The sequence below is a fragment of the Staurois parvus genome, unplaced genomic scaffold (assembly GCF_062004578.1).
Source record: "Staurois parvus isolate SC_StPar_1 unplaced genomic scaffold, SC_StPar_1.0 ptg000761l, whole genome shotgun sequence".
NCBI classification, from domain to species: Eukaryota; Metazoa; Chordata; class Amphibia; order Anura; family Ranidae; genus Staurois; species Staurois parvus.
Genome location: NW_028318557.1, coordinates 67,548 through 89,524, shown reverse-complemented (window position 1 = coordinate 89,524; position 21,977 = coordinate 67,548). Strand labels below are relative to the sequence as shown.

Sequence of the window (21,977 nt, the reverse complement as noted above, 5' to 3'; positions counted from 1 at the left end):
TCTTCCTCTTTCCTCCACATCTTTCCCTTTGATCTCTAGGATTTCTCCAGACTGACGTTTCTCCTACTATTTCGCAGAGTCTTAAACTACCAATCCCCTCCCCATACCTTCCTCCCAGGACAGACATATGGCTTTTCACCTGTGTAAGAAGAAAACATTTCCCGCACTTAGAACAGGGATATAGCATCTTCCTCATGTGAGGTCTCTGATATATATGCAGGCTGGACTTCTGTGAAAAACATTTCCTCCACTCTGAACAAGGGTATGGCTGCTCCCTTTTGTATTATCACTGGTATATATAAGAATAGTACTTACATGAAAAACATTTCCCGCACTCGAAAGAGGAATACTTCTCCCCCATGTGAGATCTCTGGTTTCTATAGAGACTGAACTTCTCTGAGAGACTTTCCCGCACTTTAGGACATCTCTTTCTGTACTCCAAGTGAGAGGCGAGGCGGCTCCTGGTACTCTCTTCTGGGGAACATTGCACTCGATATTCCCCTCACACAATGAGTGGATTGTATGGGGGGTTCACCCAGCCCGTTTCCGCATGTCTTCAGCTGCCACGGTCCTGTGTGCAGGAGGAAGAGAGCTGGCTTGCTCCAAGAAACGCCAGCCGGCTCCTCTGCCTCCCAGAGTTCCCTTGCGGCAGATCACCTGGTTGCCCAGCATCCACTGAGCTCCGGGAAACACACAGCGCCGGGCCGAGAGCACAGGAAGACCCGCCGCGATGGCTGCAACTCCTGGAGGTCCTCGGTCTACGCACCTCGCCAGGCAAGCCCCCCCTCTCCCCGGCTAGTCTCTCCAGGGCTTCCTGCATATCTCTCCCCTTCTCAGCAGGACACCGGAGGTGCTTGGGAGCTGGGAGCCCTCACATCGAGCTCCCGCTCCAAGCCATGGTCAGGCTCCTTCCTGGGTGTGGTCCTACTCAGCAATCATGATCTTATTGAGCCTCTTTTGAGCCTTGATGGCCTCCCTGATTCTTACAATAAATAAGATGCTGCTGTCGCCCTGCTCTTAACCCCCATTAGATGCTTCCCCCACATCAGATGCTGCTATTATCCAGTGTTCACCTCCTGATCAGATGCCTTTCACTCCTCCCAATGCGCCCTGCTGTCTGCCAACCCTCACCCCCTCAATCCCACCCTGCTCTTCCCCACCTAAGCCCCCTATCCCCATTCATCTATCCCACCAGGTATCGAGTAATTTTCTTTCGTTCAACATGCTGGTTAAGGAGAAAAAGGCTGGTGCATGGCCAGCCATATGCTGGGTACACATGTCCGAAAATTGCCCAGTTGAGCAGGAATCAAACGACTTTGGATCAGTGTGTATGATTTAGTTGAGGACTAAATTGTCCAGTGCTTATCTGCTCCTCTCCTAATTTATCATTCTAGCTTTGGAATGTGCGCACACTGGAAGAGACTCACGCTGACACACAAGTTCAGTCTATGAACACTTCTATTTTATTATAATGCGAAAGTGAGCTTATATATGCAAAATGATGCAAGAGTCAGGTGAGAACAGCATAAGCATTATATTAGTCTTTGATTGGTCATTTCCACACGAAAACAATCTCCGTCATGGTATAGGTGTGATCTTCTTCCAAGTCTTATCTTATAGAAAGAAAAACATTTCTTTGTCTCAAGTTGGCACGATGGGAGGGGGTCGGTGCGTGTGAGCAAACATTTCTTAAGCAAGGATTTCTTAAAGTAGCACAAAGCCCAGCAGGCAGAAAATATTTACATAACATATGTATTCATACTAAACATTTATAAATATGAAGAAAGAAATAGTATTAAAGTATAAAAGTAAATATGTATAAAAATGTGTAGAAAAACATATATATATATATATATTCAATAGGAAACCAAATAGGCATTTTACCATATCCATCACATGTACAGCGGTCTGTCCAACAGAAGCTGGTCTAATGACTGGCTTTTGTCGAAGAGACATGCTGGAAAACTAGCATCTGATCAGGGCTCACAGCCAATGTATTCTGGCAGGGGTATGGAGTTCCCCTGTCAAAATACAATTGCACAGTGGGGGAGATGGCCACACCAGGATCGCTTGTGTTGGTATATCAACCCGCTGGGTCGAACGATAAAGAACTTGCAGTGAGTACCCGGCGTAAGTCCCCTTCCCCCATCTCCTCCTCCCTCTTCTCTTTTTACATCTCCATCCCATTTATGTACTCCTCCATCCTCTTCCGGTGCTCCTCCTCCATCTTTTTTAAGCGCTCTGCTGTCCTCTTTGTGTACTCCTCCATCTTCTTTCTGTGCTTCTCTTCCATCTTCTTTCTGTACTCCAGCTTTTTAATGCACATCTCAATCTCCTTTCTGTGCTCCTCCTCTCTCTGCTGTATTTTTTCTGCTGTCCTTTTTTTGTATTCCTCCATCTCCTTTCTGCATTCCTCCATCTTCTTTATGTACTCCTCCATCGATTCGTTTCTGTACTCCTCCATCCACTTTGTGTACTTCTCCAGCCACTTTCTGTTACCTTCGTCGCCCTTTTTTTGGCACTCCTCTATTCTCTTTAAGAACTCCTCCATTTCCTTTCTGTACTCCTCCTCCCTTTTCCTTCGGCACTCCTCAGTCATCTTGGAGTACTCCTCCATGTCCTTTCTGTACTCCTCCTCCATTGTTATCCTGTATTTCTCCCTTTCTTTTGTGTATTCCTCTGTCCACTTTGCGTGCACCTCCTCCCTCTTCTTTCTCCACTTCTCTATCCTCTTTGAATACTCCTCCATTTCCTTTTTGTGCTCCTGCTCCTTATTTTTTCTGTCCTCCTCCGTCCTCTTTATGTACACTTCCATCTTCTTTCTGTGCTCCTCCTCCATCCTCTTTCTGGACTCCTCATTCTCATTTCTCCACTTCTCCTCCCTGATGCTGCTGTCCTCCCTTCTGTGTCTGTCCTCCTTCTCTGTCTTCTTTCTGCGTTGCTCCTCCATCTTTCTGTGTGTCTTCTCTTTCTTGTTTCTTTCCTCCTCCTCTGACTTCTTTCTGTCATCTTTCTTCTTCTTACTGCACTGCTCCAACCACTGTTCCAACCTCCTGTTTCTGTCCTCTTCTCTCTTCTTTCTGTCCTTCTCCTCCTCCCTCTTCCTGCTTTCCTCCTCCTCCTTATTCTTTCTGTACTCCTCCTTCCTCTTTGTGTGCTCCTCCATCTGCTTTCTTTGCTTCTCCCCCATCCTCTTTCTAGACTACTCACTCTCCTTTCTCCACTCCTCCCTCCTCTTACTGTCTGCCTCCCTTCTCTTTCTCTCCTCTTCCTCCCTTTTCTTTGTGCACTGCTCCACTATCTTCTTTCTGTTCTCCTCTTCCATCTTCTTTCTGCTCTGCTCCTCCTCCTTCTTCTTTCTGTCCTCCTCCTCCCTCCTCTCTTTGAGCTGCTCCTGCTTCTTCATTCTGTTCTCTATCCTCATCTTTATCCCCCCAGCGCTCTTTTTCTTTGTGGCCTCCTTCTTTCTTTCCACTTTCTTTCTGTAGTCTCCTCTCTTATTCTTTTTGTCCACTTTCTCCTCCTTGCTGTCCTCTTCCCTCTTCTTTCTGTCCTCCTCCATCCTTTTCTCCTCCACCTCTCTCTTCATTGACTCCTTTTCTGTTAACTGCTCCTCCTCCTTCTTCCTGCTGTCATCCTCTTCCTCTGTCCCTTTTATGTACTCCTCCATCCTCTTTCTGTGCTCTTTCATTCTGTGTTCCTCCTCGCTCATCTTTATGCTCTCTACTGTCCTTTTTGTGTACACCTCCAAGTCCTTTCTGTGCTCCTCCTCCTTCTTCTTTTTGCACTTCTTTATCCTCTTTATGTACTCCTCCATCTCTTTTCTGTGCTCTTCCCCAGTTTTGTTTATTATTTCTTCTGTCCTCTTTGTGTTCTCCTCCATCTCCTTTCTGTTCTCCTCCTTCTCCTTTCTGCTCTCCTCCATCCTCTTTGTGTTCTCCTCCATCTTTTTCTTTCTGTACTCTTCCATCCACTTTGTGTACTTCTTCATCCGCTTTCTTTGACCTTTCTCCCCCTTCTTTCTTTGCTCTTCTATCCACTTTGAGAACTCCTCCATCATTTTTCTTTGGCACTCCTCAGTCTTCTTGGAGTCCTCCTCCATCTCCTTTCTGTGCTCCTCCTTCATGTTTATCCTGCACTCCTCTTTCTCCTTTGTGCACTCCTCTATCTGCTTTCTGTGCACCTTCTCCAACTTCTTTCTGCACACCTCTATCCACTTTGAGTACTTCTCCATCTCCTTTCCGTGCTCATCCTCCTTATTCTGTATGGACTCCTCCATCCTCTTTATGGACTCCTTTATCTCCTTTCTGTACTCTTCCTCCCTTCTGTTTCTGCCCTTCTCTGACTTATATCTGCGCTGCTCCTCTTTCATCTTTTTGTGTTGCTTCTCTTTCTTGTTTCTGTCATCTTCCTCCCTCTTCTTACTGCACTGCTCCAACCACTGATCCAGCCTTCGGATTCTATCCTCTTCCCTCTCCTCCTTTCTGTCCTCCTCCTCCCTCTTCCCGCTTTCCTCCTCCTCCTTATTCTTTCTGTACTCCTCCTTCCTCTTTGTGTGCTCCTCCATCTCCTTTCTGTGCTCCTCCTCCCTCCTCTTTCTGGTCTCCTCACCCTCCTTTCTCCACTCCTCTTACTGTCCTCCTCCCTCCTCTTTCTTTCTGCCTCACTTCTCTTCCATCTGTTTTCCTCCTCCCTCTCCTTTCTACACTGCTCCTGCATCATCTTTATGTTGTTCTCCTCTTCCATCTCCTTTCTGCTCTGCTCCTCCTTCTTCTTTCTCTCCTCCTCCGCCTTCATCTCTAAGTACTGCCCCAGCTTCTTAATTCTGTCCTCTATCTTCTTCTTCATCCCCTCACCCCTTTTTTTCTTTGTAGCCGCCTTCTTTCTTTCCACTTTATTTCTGTAGTCTCTTCTCTTCTTCTTTCTGTCCGCCTTCTCCTCTTTGCTGTCCTCTTTGCTCTTCTTCTGCATGTCCTCCTCCATCTTCCTGCTGTCTTCCTCCTCCATCCTTTTCTCCTTCACCTCTCTCTTCATCAACTCCTTCTCTGTCATCTGCTTCTCCTCTCTCTTCGTGCAGTCCTCCTCCTCCATACTTTTCTCCTCCACCTCTCTCTTCATCAACTCCTCCTCCTCTGTCATCTGCTCTTCCTCTCTCTTCCTATTGTCCTCCTCCTCCATCCTGTTCTCCTCGACCTCTCTCTTTACCAACTCCTCCTCTGTCACCTGCTCCTCCTCCGTCTTCCTTCTGTCGTCCTCCTCCACCTCTCTCTTCATCAACTCCTCCTCCTCCTCTGTCATCTCCTCCTCCTCCCTCTTCCTGTTCTCCTCCTCCTCCTCGACCTCTCTCTTCATCAACTCCTCCTCCTCTGTCATCTGCACCTCCTCCGTCTTCCTTCTGTCATCCTTCTCCATCCTGTTCTCCTCCTCCTCCTCCTCTCTCTTCATCAACTCCTCCTCCTCTGTCATCTGCTCCTCCTCTTGGACAGCAAGTATTTTAGCCTAAAAATAAAAAAAAAAATGTGTTAAGTGAAAGTACAGAATTTAAAGTAGAACTCCACTTAAAACTTAGCTATTTACTAAATCAATAATACAATTTTATGTAGTCACATATGTAGCCAGGTAGCATAGGTTGCTAGCCAATTTAGCTTTGGCGCTTTCTGTAATCAAGGGAGCAGTAATTGTTTGTTTTTGGCATGTTCAGGGTTCCCCAGTCTTTGTTTCCCCTGCCTCTGAATGAAGCTTTAAGAGATTAGGGCAGGAGATTCAAATCAACCAGCCAGAAAATGTATTGGGTTCCAGCCAATCCCTGGTGAGGAAGTGTCCAGACGAAGACTGTCATGAAGATAAAATGTCAGACAATGGAGAGCAGGTTTCCTTCTTCCATGGGCAGCTCCAGACAGTTGGTATCTGGAGCTGGGCAAACTGTGTTGTTGCTGAAAGTACAAGTGGGGGAGCTAATGTGGCACGTTGTGCCCGGCAGCTGCTGCACTCTAGTGGGCATGGTCAAAATGTGGGTGTGGCCATGGGTGTGACCAAAAGTGGGCGTTTCTCTCTGGGTGTATTCCCTTTGTATAGACAATCGTTGGAGTAAAATATTCCAATATAGAACCAGCAATGATACCTTCCAGCAAGTGTCAGAGTCAGCAATAACCCCAGACTTGGAACCCCTGACATAGAACAAAAATAAACACCCAGCCTGGAAAAACTAGCCCCAAGCACAGCACAATAATTAACCGCCAGCACTGCAGAGCAATTAACCTCCAACATTGCACGATAATTAACCCTTTAGTAGGGCATAACAATTAACTCCCAGCATGGCACAATAAAAACCCCCAGCACAGCACAGTAATAAGGGAGGAAAGTGCCCAGCATGCAGTAAGCAGTATGTAGTACTAAACAAGTAGTGCTATGCACAGTAGCTGATGGCAGTGCAGAGCAGGTCAGGAGCTCTATGTAGTCACAGAGGCAGGGCAATAAGGGATTATTCGGTGGCAGGATAATGTGCAGTATATGGTATGTAGTTGAGGGGGGCAATCAGTTATCTGTATTTAATGGAGGGGGAATGAAGTGAGCAGTATGTAGTTGAGGGGGGAATCAGTAATCAATATGTAATGGTAGGGCAATCACTAAACATTATGTAGTTGGGGGCGTGGGAATCAGTGATCAGTACATAATGGCAGGGCAATCACTAAACAGTTTGTAGTGGGGGGAAGGGGGGGGGAGTCAGTTATCAGCATGTAATGGCGGGGCAAGCAGTGAGCAGTATGTAGTAGGGGGGCAGTCAGCAGTGTGTAGTGGCAGGTCAGTTAGTGAGCAGAATGTAATGGTAGCGCAGTTAGTGAGCATTATGTAATGGTGGGACGGGCACTGAGACGTATTAAGTGGGGGGTGGGCAGTCAGTGAGCAGTACATAGTGGGAGGGGGCAGTCAGTGATCAGAATGTAATGATGGGGCAGTCAGTGAGCATTATGTAGGGGGGGGGTGATCAGTTAACAGTAGGTAGTGGCGAGGCAGTTAGTGAACACTATGTAGTGGCTGGGTAGTCGGTGAGCAATATTTAGTGGGGGCAGCATGTAGTGGGGGCAGTGTGCAATATGTAGTGGGTGCACTGAGCAGTAAGTAATGGGGACAGAAAGCAACGGCATGCAGAAAGTTTTTTTATCTTAATGTATAGAATGCATTTGGTAAAAACCCTTCTGCCTTTATCACTACCGTAACCGCTTCCCGACCGCCCTATACCAGAGCTACTGCTACAGGGCTGCGCAAAATCATATATATATATATATATATATATATACATATACATGCATACATACACACACATATTATTTTTCGTTTCTGGGTAGGGGGCGGGTGCGTGCTCTACCTGCGCAGCCATTGGTGGCTTCCCGACCGCCCTATACCAGAGCTACTGCTACAGGGCTGCGCAAAATCATATACAGTTGCAAGAAAAAGTATGTGAACCCCTTGGGATTACGTGGAGTTTTGCATGAATTGAGCATAAAATGTGCTCTGAACATCATCTAAGTCACAACAATAGAAGAACACAGTCTGCTGAACATAATACTACACAAACATTAGATGTTGCCATGGTTTAATTGCACATAACATGTAAACATTTACAGTGCAGGGAGGAAAAAGTATGTGAACCTTTGGACTTAATAACTGCTTGACCCTCCTTTGGCAGCAATAACCTCAACCAAACGTTTCCTGTAGTTGCAGATCAGACCTGCACAACGATCTGGAGTAATTTTGGACCACTCCTCTTCATAAAACTGTTTCAGTGTAGCAATATTCTTGGGATGTCTGGTGTGAATCGCTCTCTTAAGGTCATTCCACAGTATTTCAATCGGGTTGAGGTCAGGACTCTGACTGGGCCACTCCAGAAGGCGTATTCTGTGCTGTTGCAGCCATTGTTTTGTTGAATTACTTGTATGCTTTGGGTCATTGTCCTGTTGCATCACCCATCCTCTGCGGAGCTTCAGTTGGTGGACAGATGGTCGTACATTTTCCTGCAAAATGTCTTGATGAACTCTGGAATTCATTTTCCCATCAATGACAACAATCCGTCCAGGCCCTGAGGCAGCAAAGCAGCCCCAAACCATGATGCTCCCTCCGCCATGTTTTACAGTGGGGATGAGGTTTTGATGTTGGTGTGCTGTGCCTTTTTTTCTCCACACATATTGTTGTGTGTACTTCCCAAACAACTCAATCTTGGTTTCATCTGTCCACAGTATATTTTGCCAGTAGTGCTGTGGAACATCCAGATGCTCTTTTGCAAACTTCAAACGTGCTGCAATATTCTTTTTGGACAGCAATGGCTTCCTCCGTGGTGTCTTCCCATGTACTCCATTCTTGTTTAATGTTTTCCTTATTGTAGATGTGTCAACAAAAATGTTAGCATGTGCCATAGATTTCTGTAGGTCTTTAGCTGACACTCTGGGATTCTTCTTTACCTCATGCAGCATTCTGCGCTGTGCTCTTGCAGTCATTTTTACAGGACGACCAGGCCTAGGGAGAGTAGCAACAGTGCTAAACTTTCTCCATTTGTAGACAGTCTGTCTTACCATGGACACATGAACTTTAAGGCTTTTGGAGATACTTTTGTAACCCTTTCCAGCTTCATGCAAGTCAACAATTCTTTATCGTAGGTCTTCTGAGATCTCTTTTCTGCGAGGCATGGTTCACATCAGACAGTGCTTCTTGAAACCAGTAAACCCAAAACAGGTGTGTGTTTTTTAAGGGCAGGACAGCTGTCAGCAACACATCCAATATCATCACACTGATTGGAGTCAAGGTTGGCTCACTCCTGGCTCCAATTAGCTCTGGGAGAAGTCATTAAGCTAGGGCCTCACATACTTTTTCCTCCCTACACTGTGAATGTTTACATTTTATGTGCAATTAAACCATGGCAACATCTAATATTTGTGTAGTATTATGTTTAGCAGACTGTGTTCTTCTATTGTTGTGACTTAGATGATGTTCAGAGCACATTTTATGCCCAATTCATGCCAAACTCCATGTAATCCCAAGGGGTTCACATACTTTTTCTTGCAACTGTATATATATACATATACATGCATACATACACACACACACACACACATATTATTTTTCGTTTCTGGGTAGGGGGCGGGTGCGTGCTCTACCTGCGCCGCCATTGGTGGCTTCAGCTGTCCGGAACCAGTTAAAACCAACAGCCCTTGCAGGGGTAACACTACACATATTACAAGAGTAAATAATTGAGTACTGTCCGTGATACTTTTTTTATTTGCACTAACATACAATTTTGAGGACAAACTTTCGGGGTATGTCCCCTTCTTCAAGGTCTAAGCAGTACTGTTAAAAATCACAAAGTTTAAGCAGAATGTTAGAATGGATTGAGAGAAAAAAAAAAGGGCTACATACCCCGAAAGCTTGTCCTCAAAATTGTATGTTAGTGCAAATAAAAAAGTATCACGGACAGTACTCAATTGTTTCTGTCGCAAATGCACTAATACGGCTACAATCACCTCAAGAGTAAATAAAAAATAGATACTTACTGAAAAATAGTAATTCAGCATCTTCCCTTCCACTTCTCTCATTAAAACAGTAAGTAACAGCATTTTCGTGATTTGAGTGCAAATATGACCCGGAAACTGACGAACTATAAAAGTATCTCAGAAACGATCAGCAATCTGCAAAGAGAAGAAAAAAAAATGTGTATTTTAGTTTTAGTTAGTGCTCATGCACACTGGATGTTTTTACAACGGCTGTTTTTGCTTTTTTTTTCTACAGCCAGTAAACTCCCCAGCATGTTATTGTATGTATCCATGCACACATAGACTGGAATCAACGTTTTTAGGCTGGAAAAAAAACAGAACTAGTTGGTTTCTAGAAGAGTTTTTTAGCTGTAAAAACGCTCTAACACTGAAAAATGCAGTAAATAGAGGCAAACTGGCGTTTTTGGACTTCTTTTGAGCAAAAAAAACATTTTTTTGGTAAAAAAAAAAACTCTAAAAACCTAAAATGCAGCAATACACCGCTAAATGCTAATGCAAGAACGCTAAAAAACGTTTACAAACTCACGTTTATAATGTGACTTTACATAGCTAAAGTTACCAGCGTTATTAAATGCCCCGTGTGCATGGAGCCTTAAACTGCTTGTAAGCTCAGACATGAAATCTGAACACATCTCATATTTCTATAGTGTGTACTTGCTTCATTGTATATTCTATCCATCCACCGGCCATCTATCAATCTAAGTGTCCATCCACCGGCCATCTATCAACCTAAGTGTCCATCCACCGGCCATCTATCAATCTAAGTGTCCATCCACCGGCCATCTATCAACCTAAGTGTCCATCCACCGGCCATCTATCAATCTAAGTGTCCGTCCACCGGCCATCTATCAACCTAAGTGTCCATCCACCGGCCATCTATCAACCTAAGTGTCCATCCACCGGCCATCTATCAATCTAAGTGTCCATCCACCGGCCATCTATCAACCTAAGTGTCCATCCACCGGCCATCTATCAATCTAAGTGTCCGTCCACCGGCCATCTATCAACCTAAGTGTCCATCCACCGGCCATCTATCAATCTAAGTCTCCATCCACCGGCCATCTATCAATCTAAGTCTCCATCCACCGGCCATCTATCAACCTAAGTGTCCATCCACCGGCCATCTATCAATCTAAGTCTCCATCCACCGGCCATCTATCAACCTAAGTCTCCATCCACCGGCCATCTATCAACCTAAGTGTCCTTCCACCGGCCATCTATCAACCTAAGTGTCCATCCACCGGCCATCTATCAACCTAAGTGTCAATCCACCAGCCATCTATCAACCTAAGTGTCCTTCCACCGGCCATCTATCAACCTAAGTGTCCATCCACCGGCCATGTGACTTTACATAGCTAAAGTTACCAGCGTTATTAAATGCCCCGTGTGCATGGAGCCTTAAACTGCTTGTAAGCTCAGACATGAAATCTGAACACATCTCATATTTCTATAGTGTGTACTTGCTTCATTGTATATTCTATCCATCCACTGGCCATCTATCAATCTAAGTGTCCATCCACCGGCCATCTATCAATCTAAGTGTCCATCCACCGGCCATCTATCAACCTAAGTGTCCATCCACCGGCCATCTATCAATCTAAGTGTCCATCCACCGGCCATCTATCAACCTAAGTGTCCATCCACTGGCCATCTATCAATCTAAGTCTCCATCCACCGGCCATCTATCAACCTAAGTGTCCATCCACTGGCCATCTATCAATCTAAGTGTCCATCCACCGGCCATCTATCAACCTAAGTGTCCATCCACCGGCCATCTATCAACCTAAGTGTCCATCCACCGGCCATCTATCAATCTAAGTCTCCATCCACCGGCCATCTATCAACCTAAGTCTCCATCCACCGGCCATCTATCAACCTAAGTGTCCATCCACCGGCCATCTATCAATCTAAGTCTCCATCCACCGGCCATCTATCAACCTAAGTCTCCATCCACCGGCCATCTATCAACCTAAGTGTCCTTCCACCGGCCATCTATCAACCTAAGTGTCCATCCACCGGCCATCTATCAACCTAAGTGTCAATCCACCGGCCATCTATCAACCTAAGTGTCCTTCCACCGGCCATCTATCAACCTAAGTGTCCATCCACCGGCCATCTATCAACCTAAGTTTCCATCTATCAATCTAAGTGTCCTCCACCGGCCATCTATCAACTTAAGTGTCCTTCCACCGGCCATCTATCAACCTAAGTGTCCTTCCACCGGCCATCTATCAACCTAAGTGTCCATCTATCAATCTAAGTGTCCTCCACCGGCCATCTATCAATCTAAGTGTCTTCCACCGGCCATCTATCAATCTAAGTGTCCAGCAGTGGGCGAGGCTTAAGGATTTGAACGTTCAAACTGCAGTCATACATTTCAAGGCAAAAGTGGGTGGGGCTTATAGGTTTTTTTTTTCTAGAACTGCTGCCAGGAGCTGCCTGCTTGATTTTGAAGCTGAATGTGAATGAATCTCAATATTCTCTGCAAAATCCAAACAGATGTGAGATGACACACACAGAGCTGATACTAACATTTCTGTTCCATAAGGAGTTTATTAATTTTTAAAACTTTGTACAGCAAATAAAGGCAGAATGAAGAAAAGCAAAAAAAAGTAAAACAGATGAAGCAATATATGAGATGTCCAAATCTCATCATGTACATTGCAGTGCATTCAATGGAGCACAGGGGACACGTGCACGGTCTTTTAGACCCCGGATGTCTCCTTAAAGAGAATCTATCATCGAAAAATCATCACTTAGGGATGGAGGTCACATGTTTCTTGTCGAGTGGAGCTCCAGTCAGCACTCATTGGTTGTGTGTTAGAATAAAGTTTATTAAAAAAAAAAAAAGGCGTCGTGAGGGAGACATGTTTCCTGTTGAAAGTGGAGCTCCAGTCTGCAGCCAGACCCCTCTCCATGTAGCGGTGTAGCAATATGGCGGCGGAGAGACGTTTAGGGGGGCGGTGTCTAGGAGGGCGGGAGCAGTCGTGCTCCGCCCAATTTCCGTGTCAGGGCTGAGAGTGGAGGGGGCGTGGCGTTGCTGAGTGTCAGCGCTCCGGCTGCAGCGGGAAGATGTCCGTCCTGTCGGCCTGGTTCTGGAATGAGCGCTTCTGGCTACCGCAGAATGTCACCTGGGCGGACCTGGCGGACACCGAGGGCGGGGAGCAGTACCCCCGGGCCGGACACCTCCTCTACGCCTTCCCCACCGCGCTCGGCCTCTTCGCCCTCAGGCTGCTGTTCGAGAGGTGAGGAGACACCGGCCGGGGGTGGGTGATGGGGAGCAACGGAAGTCGTGTTGTGGTAGTGGGGTGACATGGGGGGGGGTCGTGTTGTGGTAGTGGGGTGAAATGGGGGGTTGTGGTAGTGGGGTGACATGGGGGGTTGTGGTAGTGGGGTGACATGGGGGGGTTGTGGTAGTGGGGTGACATGGGGGGTTGTGGTAGTGGGGTGACATGGGGGGGTCGTGTTGTGGTAGTGGGGTGAAATGGGGGGTTGTGGTAGTGGGGTGACATGGGGGAGTTGTGGTAGTGGGGTGACATGGGGGGGTTGTGGTAGTGGGGTGACATGGGGGGGTCGTGTTGTGGTAGTGGGGTGACATGGGGGGGTCGTGTTGTGGTAGCGGGGTGACACGGGGGGGGGTCGTGGTAGCGGGGTGACACGGGGGGGGTCGTGTTGTGGTAGCGGGGTGACACGGGGGGGGGTCGTGTTGTGGTAGCGGGGGGACACGGGGGGGTCGTGTTGTGGTAGCGGGGGGACACGGGGGGGTCGTGTTGTGGTAGCGGGGGGACACGGGGGGTGGGGGTTGTGTTGTGGTAGCGGGGTGACATGGGGGGTTGTACTAGGAGGGTGACATGGGGGTTGTGTTGTGGTAGAGGGGTGTAACGTGGGGGGGGGTGTTGTAGCGGGGTGACATGGGGGGGATCATGTTGTGGTAGTGGGGTAACTCCAGATGTGATACAGCTCCCTGTGACCCCTCCCCTAAAAACTGTTCTGTCGGTTGACACGGGGGGGATTGTTTTTTGGTACTGGATGACCCACTGGGGGGGTTGTGGTGCAGTAGTGGGGTGACACGGGTGGGGTGGTTCTAGTAGTGGGGTGGTATAGAGGGATGGGGCTGTGTTGTGGTATCAGGGTGACATGGGGGGGTGTTGCGATATGGGGGGACGTGTGTGGGGGAGTGTTGCCTTATTGGGGTGATACCGTAGCGTGGTGACGTGTGTGTGTGGAGGGTGTTGCCGTAGCGGGGTGACATGGGTGAGGGGGGTGTTGCCGTAGCGTGGTGACGTGTGTGGGGGGGTGTTGCCATAGCGGGGTGACATGGGAGGGGGGGTGTTGCGGTATTGGGGTGACATGGGTGGGGGGGGGGTGTTGCGGTATTGGGGTGACATGGGTGGGGGGGGGGTGTTGCGGTATTGGGGTGACATGGGTGGGGGGGGGGTGTTGCGGTATTGGGGTGACATGGGTGGGGGGGTGTGTTGCGGTATTGGGGTGACATGGGTGGGGGGGTGTGTTGCGGTATTGGGGTGACATGGGTGGGGGGGGGTGTTGCGGTATTGGGGTGACATGGGTGGGGGGGGGTGTTGCGGTATTGGGGTGACGTGGGTGGGGGGGGGGGGTGTTGCGGTATTGGGGTGACGTGGGTGGGGGGGGTGTTGCGGTATTGGGGTGACGTGGGGGGGGGGGGGGTGTTGCGGTATTGGGGTGACGTGGGTGGGGGGGGGGGTGTTGCGGTATTGGGGTGACGTGGGTGGGGGGGGGGTGTTGCGGTATTGGGGTGACGTGGGTGGGGGGGGGGTGTTGCGGTATTGGGGTGACGTGGGTGGGGGGGGGTGTTGCGGTATTGGGGTGACGTGGGTGGGGGGGGTGTTGCGGTATTGGGGTGACGTGGGTGGGGGGGGGGTGTTGCGGTATTGGGGTGACGTGGGTGGGGGGGGGGTGTTGCGGTATTGGGGTGACGTGGGTGGGGGGGGTGTTGCGGTATTGGGGTGACGTGGGTGGGGGGGGTGTTGCGGTATTGGGGTGACGTGGGTGGGGGGGGGGTGTTGCGGTATTGGGGTGACGTGGGTGGGGGGGGGTGTTGCGGTATTGGGGTGACGTGGGTGGGGGGGGTGTTGCGGTATTGGGGTGACGTGGGTGGGGGGGGTGTTGCGGTATTGGGGTGACGTGGGTGGGTGGGGTGTTGCGGTATTGGGGTGACGTGGGTGGGGGGGTGTTGCGGTATTGGGGTGACGTGGGTGGGGGGGGTGTTGCGGTATTGGGGTGACGTGGGTGGGGGGGTGTTGCGGTATTGGGGTGACGTGGGTGGGGGGGGTGTTGCGGTATTGGGGTGACGTGGGTGGGGGGGGTGTTGCGGTATTGGGGTGACGTGGGTGGGGGGGGTGTTGCGGTATTGGGGTGACGTGGGTGGGGGGGGTGTTGCGGTATTGGGGTGACGTGGGTGGGGGGGTGTTGCGGTATTGGGGTGACGTGGGTGGGGGGGGGTGTTGCGGTATTGGGGTGACGTGGGTGGGGGGGGGTGTTGCGGTATTGGGGTGACGTGGGTGGGGGGGGGTGTTGCGGTATTGGGGTGACGTGGGGGGGGGGTGTTGCGGTATTGGGGTGACGTGGGGGGGGGGGGTGTTGCGGTATTGGGGTGACGTGGGTGGGGGGGGGGGTGTTGCGGTATTGGGGTGACGTGGGTGGGGGGGGGGTGTTGCGGTATTGGGGTGACGTGGGTGGGGGGGGGGGGTGTTGCGGTATTGGGGTGACGTGGGTGGGGGGGGGGGGTGTTGCGGTATTGGGGTGACGTGGGTGGGGGGGGGGTGTTGCGGTATTGGGGTGACGTGGGTGGGGGGGGGTGTTGCGGTATTGGGGTGACGTGGGTGGGGGGGGGTGTTGCGGTATTGGGGTGACGTGGGTGGGGGGGGGGTGTTGCGGTATTGGGGTGACGTGGGTGGGGGGGGGGGGTGTTGCGGTATTGGGGTGACGTGGGTGGGGGGGGGGGGTGTTGCGGTATTGGGGTGACGTGGGTGGGGGGGGGGTGTTGCGGTATTGGGGTGACGTGGGTGGGTGGGGGTGTTGCGGTATTGGGGTGACGTGGGTGGGTGGGGGGGTGTTGCGGTATTGGGGTGACGTGGGTGGGGGGGGGGTGTTGCGGTATTGGGGTGACGTGGGTGGGGGGGGGGTGTTGCGGTATTGGGGTGACGTGGGTGGGGGGGGGGTGTTGCGGTATTGGGGTGACGTGGGTGGGGGGGGGGTGTTGCGGTATTGGGGTGACGTGGGTGGGGGGGGGGTGTTGCGGTATTGGGGTGACGTGGGTGGGGGGGGGGTGTTGCGGTATTGGGGTGACGTGGGTGGGGGGGGGTGTTGCGGTATTGGGGTGACGTGGGTGGGGGGGGGTGTTGCGGTATTGGGGTGACGTGGGGGGGGGGGGGTGTTGCGGTATTGGGGTGACGTGGGTGGGGGGGGTGTTGCGGTATTGGGGTGACGTGGGTGGGGGGGTGTTGCGGTATTGGGGTGACGTGGGGGGGGGGTGTTGCGGTATTGGGGTGACGTGGGGGGGGGGGTGTTGCGGTATTGGGGTGACGTGGGGGGGGGGTGTTGCGGTATTGGGGTGACGTGGGGGGGGGGGGTGTTGCGGTATTGGGGTGACGTGGGTGGGGGGGGGTGTTGCGGTATTGGGGTGACGTGGGTGGGGGGGGGTGTTGCGGTATTGGGGTGACGTGGGTGGGGGGGGGGTGTTGCGGTATTGGGGTGACGTGGGTGGGGGGGGGGGGGTGTTGCGGTATTGGGGTGACGTGGGTGGGGGGGGGGGGTGTTGCGGTATTGGGGTGACGTGGGTGGGGGGGGGGGTGTTGCGGTATTGGGGTGACGTGGGTGGGGGGGGGGGGGTGTTGCGGTATTGGGGTGACGTGGGGTCTGGGGGGGGGGTGTTGCGGTATTGGGGTGACGTGGGTCTGGGGGGGGGTGTTGCGGTATTGGGGTGACGTGGGTCTGGGGGGGGGTGTTGCGGTATTGGGGTGACGTGGGTCTGGGGGGGGGTGTTGCGGTATTGGGGTGACGTGGGTCTGGGGGGGGGTGTTGCGGTATTGGGGTGACGGTGGGTGGGGGGGGGGGTGTTGCGGTATTGGGGTGACGGTGGGTGGGGTGTTGCGGTATTGGGGTGACGTGGGTGGGGTGTTGCGGTATTGGGGTGACGTGGGTGGGGTGTTGCGGTATTGGGGTGACGTGGGTGGGGTGTTGCGGTATTGGGGTGACGTGGGTGGGGGGGGGGTGTTGCGGTATTGGGGTGACGTGGGTGGGGGGGGGTGTTGCGGTATTGGGGTGACGTGGGTGGGGGGGGGGGTGTTGCGGTATTGGGGTGACGTGGGTGGGGGGGGGGTGTTGCGGTATTGGGGTGACGTGGGTGGGGGGGGGGTGTTGCGGTATTGGGGTGACCCCAGAGGTGATACAGTCCTCTGTGGCCCCGATCACCTCCTCTGTCTGTGTGTCCTCTATACTGATCATCATTTACACTGATCCCCCCCTGTATACACTGATCCCCCCTGTATACACTGATCCCCCCCTGTATACACTGATCATCACTTACACTGATCCCCCCTGTATACACTGATCCCCCCCTGTATACACTGATCATCACTTACACTGATCGCCCCTGTATACACTGATCATCACACTGTTCCCCCCCTGTATACACTGATCATCATTTACACTGATCCCCCCCCTGTATACACTGATCATCATTTACACTGATCCCCCCCTGTATACACTGATCCATCATTTACACTGATCCCCCCCCTGTATACACTGATCCATCATTTACACTGATCCCCCCCCTGTATACACTGATCCATCATTTACACTGATCCCCCCCCTGTATACACTGATCCATCATTTACACTGATCCCCCCCCTGTATACACTGATCCATCATTTACACTGATCCCCCCCCTGTATACACTGATCCATCATTTACACTGATCCCCCCCCTGTATACACTGATCATCATTTACACTGATCCCCCCCTGTATACACTGATCATAACGTACACTGATCGCCCTGTATACACTGATCGCCCTGTATACACTGATCGCCCTGCACACGGCTCCTCGGTGTGTACTGCCTGTCACCATGTAAATAGCTCTGTGTGTATGACCTCTGTGACCCCAATCATAAGATTCTTCTTCTATACAACTCTGTATCCCCATCCTTCCTCTCACCATAGTCCCTTCCCTGTGACACTGATTAATAATACGCATTGATATCACTGTATGCAGTGGTGTAAAGCATGCCGCCACTGGATTCTAGAGCAGTGGAGACATGTTCTCTGGAGTGACGAATCACGCTTTTCTGTGTGGCAATCTGATGGACATGTCTGGGTTTGGCGGTTGATGGGAGAACGGTACTTACCTGACTGCATTGTGTCAAGTGTAAAGTTTGGCGGAGGGGGGATTATTGTGTGGAGTTGTTTTTCGGGGGTTGGGCTTGGCCCCCTAGTTCTAGTGAAGGGAACGCTCAAGGCATCAGCATATCAAGACATTTTGGACAATTTCATGCTCCCAACTTTGTGGGAACAGTTTGGGGATGGCCCCTTCCTGTTCCAACATGACTGCACACCAGTGCACAAAGCAAGGTCCATAAAGACATGGATGAGTGAGTTTGGGGTGGAGGAACTTGACTGGACTGTACATAGTCCTGACCTCAACCCGATAGAACACCTGTGGGATGAATTAGAGTGGAGACTGCGGCTCCACTGCAGCTCGCAGTCTCCAATCGAATTCATCCCACAGGTGTTCTATCAGGTTGAGGTCAGGACTCTGTACAGTCCAGTCAAGTTCCTCCACCCCAAACTCACTCATCCATGTCTTTATGGACCTTGCTTTGTGCACTGGTGTGCAGTCATGTTGGAACAGGAAGGGGCCATCCCCAAACTGTTCCCACAAAGTTGGGAGCATGAAATTGACCAAAATGTCTTGGTATGCTGATGCCTTAAGAGTTCCCTTCACTGGAACTAGGGGGCTAAGCCCAACCCCTGAAAAACAACCCCACACCATAATCCCCCCCTCCACCAAACTTTACGCTGGCTCAGGCCTTCTCGTCCTCCATCAGTGCCTGACCTCACAAATGCGCTTCTGGAAGAATGGTCAAACATTCCCATAGACACTCCTAAACCTTGTGGACAGCCTTCCCAGAAGAGTTGAAGCTGTTATATCTGCATAGGGCGGGGTCAACTCAATATTGAATCCTACGGACCAAGACTGGGATGTCGTCATAGTTCATGTGTGTGTAAAGGCAGGCTGACCAATAATATGGGCAATATAATGTACATTAAATAAAACAAAGCCTTGTTAGTTAAAAAAAACAAAACTGGTTCCTTACTTTTTTTTTTTTTTTTAAGCTATCTTCTAGATTCAAAGCAAATTTGTCAAGCCCTGGGCTATGCAGCCTCATACACAACAAGCTGTACTGCGCTCTGTGTTCTGATGCCTTTCAGCCTGGGTTCACACTCATGCGGTGCTGAATTTGCAGCGTTTTCAGTGTGATTTCCGCTCCGCTTCAGCATCGCTCCCCGTTCATGCGAACTGCTGCAGGTGTGTATGTTGAATTAACACCCTGAAAACAGTCCGCAAAACATGGTGCAATGTGAAGAATTGGATCGCATAGGTGTGTATACCTATGCGATCCGATTCTAGTGTGGACCCAAAAAAGGGTTCTGCACATTTTTGGTGCAGTGCGAATAGTCATACAAGATGTATGGCTCCAATCGCACCACACACAAATCGCATGTGATTTGCACAGGAATGCGGTGCGGTTCCTGTGCGAATCACATGCAATATACGGAGCCGCATGTATGTGAACCCAGGCTCAGTCAGAACCAGCATTAACTTTTTCAGCCATTTAAGCTACAGTAGCTCATCTATTGGATTGGGCTGTAATGGCCCAGCCACAGCCCAGTCCTGAATTTGATAGAAAATCTGTGGGGTGTGCACAGGAGATGCCCTGACAGATTTGGAGTGTTTTTGCAAGGAAGAGTGGGCAAATATTGCCAACTCTAGATGTGCCATGCTGATAGACTCATACCCAAAAAGACTGAGTGCTGGAATAAAATCAAAAGGTGCTTCAACAAAGGATTATTTTACCCTCCCTCGCGGTATTCCCGAGTGTATCTCGGGGTAAAATGTCAGTGCCAAAAGCGGTAACCCGGAGCTACACTCGGGCTTACCGTGCGGCGCTGCATAGGGGGTCCCTGCAGCACTTACCTTGTCCTTCGCTCCCGCGATGTGTCCCCGGGCCATCTCCTCCGGCCGATGCGGGCATCCGGCTTCTGTGTTCCGGTCCCTGTGACGTCGGGACGTATAGGCGCCAGCGGCGGCGGGAAATTTGAAAATTTTAAAAGTCATTTTTTTCAAAACAAAATTTACATAGCAAAACATTGCTGTTTCAACCCATTTCACATCCATTTTGTCCCGAGTGCTTTGTCCTGTGCCCTGCCTGCATTTTGTCTCTTCTTTCTGTCTGGAAACTGAGAAAAGTCCATGGCGTCCAAAAAGTGTCCCTTTAGGTCAAAAGCGGTTTTAGACCAGCTAGAGAACAGCGATAGTAAATCAGAACCACTTGCAGAATTGAGTGATAATGATTCGTGGGGAAATTCGTCATCAGACACTGAAAACGATTTTGCGACTTTGCTCAGCAATGTGCGAACTTGGCGCTCTATTTCAAATTTCAGTGTTTTTGGTTTGATTATATTATTGAATTGTATTATTATTATTTTTTATGATTATTTATTAAATTATAATTTATGATTTCATATTTCAAATGTTATCATATCCGGGATATTTACTAGACTCTTGTTCGGACAGATTTCAGTGAGTTATTCCAAAAAATTACAGCCTACAATAAAAAAACTACATATTTCCATGCAAAATAATGGTACCGCTTTCAGCACCAAAAATCTGAAATAATCAGACCGCTAGGGAGGTTAAGGGTGTGCACACTTATGCAACTGTATTATTAAATTTTTTTATTTTTACTTCCCTCCACCTAAAAGATTTCAGTTTGTTGTTCAACTGAGTTGTACAGTTTCTAGGTCACATTAAAGGTGGAAAAAGTTCTGAAATGATTTATCTTTGTCTCATTTTTTTTTTTTACATCACAGAAACCTGACATTTTAACAGGGGTGTGTAGACTTTTTGTATCCATTGTAGATGATTACATGTACCTCCTTTTGGTGCACTCTTGTGCCAAAGCTCAGAATATTTACTTCGTACCCTGTACTCCTTGCGTGCACACCCCATGTTATCCTGTGAATGATGATGGTAGTACCCTTTACTGCTTTTATCTTCTTTGTTTGATCCCATTATCTTGTGCAGTAAGCTGGGTACAAACAGACCAAAAATCGACCAAAAACAGTTGGTTTGGCAGGAAACGGATGACGTTCGGCCCATGTGTACAGCTGTCTGTTCTACAGAAGCCAGCCCTATGTCCAGCTTCTCTCGAACGGGCATGCTGGAAAACCAGCATCCGACCCGCGCCTTCACGCTATATGCAGTGACAGATTTTTTTGTCACATGGTAAAACGTCTGTCATCACAGGGACATACAGGAAACAATTGTTTGTGTCCCATTCACACTGCAACACACTGTAGCACTGTACTGCAGTGTGCAGCTTTAAAATGCAGATATGCTGCATTTTATTGCAGAGCACCGGGCCAAATCGCACTGCAGTGTCATGCAGCGAATGCGTGTCCATTTTGTACGCTTTGAATAAAGCTTGTACAAAACAAGAAAAGGAGTGATATGATGCACTGAATTGTGCACCACACTGCCACTAGTGCACCTGGCAATGCAGAGCAGCCGGAGCGGTCAATCACTCCTGGTGATCTGTGTACTCAGTGTGAATTGGCCCTAAGAAAGTGAAGGAAAGAGGAGTATATTGTGGTGCTGGGGAGGCTCTTTCCAGAGACCCTGTCTTTTTCCCTGCATGGGAAAGGTGACAGTGCCTCTTTAATGGGGGAAATTCCAGGGATAATATCCTGTTGCTGGCTAGTAAAGTCTGCAAGATTTGCATGTCCCACCTGCATACTTGTTCTATCTTGCTAGATTACTTAATAGTGAAGCCAGGATCAGGATGACAGCCTCAGAGCCTGCACACCTAGAAGGGTGCAGTTGTGCTTATTTTGTAAACACCCCCCAGCCCCTCCTCCCAGCATTATACTCACCTGTGTATGATCTGCGAAATGTCATCCGTGTGGCATCTTTTTTGCCAGACCTGTGTGTGTGTACTGCGTTCTCCATGTAGGCTTTGGTCTGGAGTATGATATTGTACGCTGGACTAACTCTCTATAGAATTAACTGAGGGATGCAGAGTCAGGGGTGTGGAAATTTTTAAAAAACGGACGAAATCGGTGCCCCAATCTACTTGTCCCTCATGATTTGTCCACATAAAAAAAAATTATTTT

General features: G+C 49.7%; 1 protein-coding gene across 1 annotated transcript in view; it reads left to right on the top strand.

Annotated features, from left to right (window-relative positions):
- Positions 1-12,544: 12,544 nt before the first annotated feature.
- Positions 12,545-21,977, top strand: part of LOC149444926 (ceramide synthase 6-like) — a 61,098-nt gene continuing 51,665 nt past the window's right edge. The window contains exon 1 of the mRNA XM_089654393.1: positions 12,545-12,787. Within this exon, the coding sequence (XP_089510519.1) occupies positions 12,615-12,787 (173 nt within the window). The 5' untranslated portion in view covers positions 12,545-12,614. The remainder of the gene's footprint in view (positions 12,788-21,977) is intronic.